The sequence below is a fragment of the Genypterus blacodes genome, unplaced genomic scaffold (genome assembly GCF_046128005.1).
Source record: "Genypterus blacodes isolate CSIRO-AG114 ecotype Tasmania unplaced genomic scaffold, CSIRO-AGI_Gbla_v1 ptg000205l_1, whole genome shotgun sequence".
Classification (NCBI taxonomy): domain Eukaryota; kingdom Metazoa; phylum Chordata; class Actinopteri; order Ophidiiformes; family Ophidiidae; genus Genypterus; species Genypterus blacodes.
This window is the reverse complement of record NW_027467004.1, coordinates 235001-238979: the sequence shown is the minus strand read 5'-3', so window position 1 is coordinate 238979 and position 3979 is coordinate 235001. Positions and strand designations below refer to the sequence as shown.

At 51.4% G+C, this 3979-nt stretch overlaps 1 protein-coding gene across 1 annotated transcript in view; it reads right to left on the bottom strand.

Moving 5' to 3' along the window:
• Nucleotides 1-2450: 2450 nt before the first annotated feature.
• Nucleotides 2451-3979, bottom strand: part of LOC143015510 (voltage-dependent P/Q-type calcium channel subunit alpha-1A-like) — a gene marked incomplete at its 3' end in the record, with an annotated part of 25619 nt that continues 24090 nt past the window's right edge. Inside the window, exon 5 of the mRNA XM_076169517.1 lies at nt 2451-2638. Within this exon, the coding sequence (XP_076025632.1) occupies nt 2451-2638 (188 nt within the window). The remainder of the gene's footprint in view (nt 2639-3979) is intronic.

The window sequence follows — 3979 nt, the reverse complement described above, 5'->3', positions numbered from 1 at the left end:
GGGAGGGGGAAAGTGAGAGAGTTAGAGAGAGAGAGAGAGAGAGAGAGAGAGAGGGTAGGTGAGAGAGGGAGAGGAAGGGAAAGAGAGAGTTAGAGAGAGAGAGAGAGAGACGGGGGAGGGGGAAAGTGAGAGAGTTAGAGAGAGAGAGAGAGAGAGAGAGAGAGAGGGTAGGTGAGAGAGGGAGAGGGAGGGAATGAGAGAGTTAGAGAGAGAGAGAGAGAGAGAGACTCAAGTGGAGGTTTGGTACAACATGGCAGACCACGCTGCGCTCTATGTCCCTCTACACTACAGAGAGCAAAGCACCCTGGGACATCGTCTCCCTGGAGGGGAGGAGGGGAGGAGGGGGGAGGGGGAGGTGTGAAGGGGACGAGTGGAGAGGGGGGTGGTGAGAATCTCTCTCTCTCTCTCTCTCCCCCTTTCCCTCCCTCCCTCCCCCTCTCTCTCTCTCTCTCTCTCTCTCTCTCTCTCTCTCTCTCTCTCTCTCTCTCTCTCTCTCTCTCTCTCAGGGTGAACGCTGGGTGAGGTATGGAACATACAGCCTGCACGTTACCGTGGATACAGTATGTTATAGCCCCCCCTCCCCCTCCCCCCACGTCTCTGTGTCCACAGTATGGATACATGAGCTCACCACCGCCATGTATACATTAATGAAGACATGAGTCAAACACACACACACACACACACACACACACACACACACACACAAACACACACAGTATTTACAATAGTAGATTAAATGTAACCAACGAACCAAATACATGTTCAGTTAATTAAACAACTGAACAGCCAACTAACCAATGAACTGATCAACCAACCGCACAGCTGCTGACTGACTGACTGACTGACTGACTGACTGACTGACAAAACCTGAATCTGCTCATGGACTAAGAGGAAGAAGAATGTTTCCCTTTCCCTCGGCTGCTTCCTGTCTGACGCTGCTGCTGCTTCCTGTGCTGTGGTTAAAGGGTTAATGGACTTCTCCACCTGTGTGGTTTGATGGACGAGTGTGAATGAGTTGTGGGCGAGGTGCTAAAGCTCCGGTGAACACACGCACAAACTCTCAGACGTGTCGGCGGCACGCGGATATGAAGTGTGACGTGAAGACGGAGAGACGGGGAGGAGAGGAGAAGAGGAGAAGGAAAGGAGAGGAAGAGGTCTGAGATCACAGCAGGAAGGACTGGAACACTCGGGATAATGAGGCGCAAAAGCCACCAGAGACATAAAGGAGGAGGAGGAGGAGGAGGAGGAGGAGGAGGAGAGAGACAAGACGGGAAAGGAAGGTTACCTGCTCCCTCCCAAGAGAGGAGAAGAAGAGGAGGAGGAGGGAAGGGGGGAGTGTTTAGGGAATAGAGGGAAGGTGAGAGGAGGGGGACGGAGGGAGAGAAAAGAGTGAGGGGGAGAAGAGGAAGAGGAAGAGGAAGACGTGGTCACACACACACACACACAGAGACGGATGAGGTATCAGAGATGATGGCCTCAGGTTGGTGAAAGGTGACATGTTTCAGCGAGCAGCCTCGAGAAGATGGGCCACAAACACACACACACACACACACACACACACACTGACACAAACACACACACACACACTGACACAACACACACACTGACACAACACACACACACACACTGACACAAACACACATACACCGACACACACACACATACACACACAAACACACACACACACACTGACACAAACACACACACACACTCACACACTGCTCTTCACTCCATTAAACAACATCCTCCTCTGAGCCCCTCAGCCAGATGAGCTGCTGCGCGCACAACAGGTGTGTGTGTGTGTGTGTGTGTGTGTGTGTGTGTGTGTGTGTGTGTGTGTGTGTGTGTGTGTGTGTGTGATCTCTGCATGAATTATTCACAAAGCTTCGAGCCTGAAACGCCCAAATTACAACCAAAACAACAGAAGTGATGGACTGAATAAAAGCAGCAACGTGACGACTCTGTCCTTCCTAGAGTGTTCCTGTGGGACACATGGCTGCTCTGTGGGTCTGTGTGGGTCTGTGTGGGTCTGTGTGTGTGTGTGTATGTGTGTGTGTGTGCTGGGTTTGCTTTGATCAGCGTGTCTACATCATATTCAGAGTTTGTTTTGGCTCTGTGAGGACTTCTTGTTGGCAACTTGTGGCCTCAGGGTCGTGAAGAGGAAAAGGTCATGAGGTCGTTCTAACCATCAGGGTTCTTCCCCTGAGGAGCAGGAAGTCCCTCAGCAGATCTTTCAGCAATCTGCCCCTTTAATGATGAGCAGTTAAAGATCATTCTGACCAGAGGGTGGCACTAGAAATGAGTAACCAGTGGTAACCAGAGCAACGACTCAGAGATCCAAGCTGCTGTTCCCCTGACAGTCACCATACCAAGGTTTCATCAAAGGGATCAACCTCTGGGGATCATGAATCCCAGGTCCTAGCGGGCGGTTTGTGATTGACAGGACTCACGTGGTAGAGGATGTCCACCCAGCCCTCCATGGTGATGCACTGGAACACCGTGAGCACCGCAAACAGGATGTTGTCGAAATTAGTAATTCCAAAGTTTGGCCCGGTCCAGTACTCGGTGCACCGGGTCCCGTTGGGGCAGGTCCTCGCCGGGGGCTCCAGACCACAGGGCCAATCGGCCGCTCGCTCTCCTGTGGGAAACACAAACACAAGAGACGGAGGTTCAGAGACAGAACGTGAGACATTTCCCTTGGTTGATGCTGCAGGTGAACCTACAGGTGAACCTACAGGTGAACCTTCAGGTGAACCTACAGGTGAACCTTCAGGTGGACCTACAGGTGAACCTTCAGGTGAACCTACAGGTGAACCTTCAGGTGAACCTTCAGGTGAACCTACAGGTGAACCTTCAGGTGGACCTACAGGTGAACCTTCAGGTGAACCTTCAGGTGAACCTACAGGTGAACCTTCAGGTGGACCTACAGGTGAACCTACAGGTGAACCTTCTCTCACAGCCCACAGCCTCAAACACTTGGAGAACAGCACCTTGTGACAGGAAGTAGCGCAGCGAGTCAGCAGTTCGTGCATTACTGTGCTCACTGTACGTCCAGTTCCATCTATGCTTCAATTAAGGCAACACGAGGGGCAACTAGGGCAACTAAGGCTACTAGGGCAACTAAGGATCCAAGAACTCCAAGTTTGGACTTTTCTATGAGGAGAATCTCCTCTATATAGATAAATAAACACAACCAAACAAAATAACAAGTAGCCATAAGATAATAAGGTAGAGACAGAGAGAGAGTGATTTGCCCTGGAGAGCTGTCTGCCTTCAGCCCAGTGCATGCTGGGATACACTGCAGCCAATTAGCCTACAGAGCCGACGTGTTACATTAAGGCCAAAACTCCACTTCAACTTTAAAAGCAGCAGGACAGCTCAGTCGTTAGTGTGTGTTTGGGTTCAATTGGCTGTCTGGTCACTTAACCCCTCGCTCCCCAGGCGGCTCAGGCTCAGGCTGAGGCAGAGGAGGAGGAGGAGGAGGAGGAGCAGGAACAGAAAGAGCCAGACCCTCATCTTACCAGAGTAAAGACATTAGTGAATCCAAGCTTTGAAAGCTTTGAATGAAATGATTCACTTCCGCTAATACATTTAAGTTTGTAGTCTCAAACCAGAACCATTCAGTGTAACGGGTCCAGACAGGTGCTGTGGTACTGGATCAGCACTGACCCCCTATCAGCTCAGATCAGCATGTGGATCAGATGGTGAGCGTGCCGAGGCGAGGACGGACGGTCGGACCCAGCAGAGAGACGATGCTCATTAAAGCTGCGGCGTCAGATTCTCTCCGCCAGGCTCCCAAAGGTTTTCCATGAATTTCCAAAATCATCAATGGATTCTGAGCAGAGAGGACAACAGTGCAGCCCCGCCCTCCTCCTCCTCCCAGCTGTCCTTGACAATGATGTCATCCTTACAGGTGCCCTGCCCACCACTGCAGGCAGTGCACTAATTAGCGCCTGACCTTTTCATATAGGATGAGGTC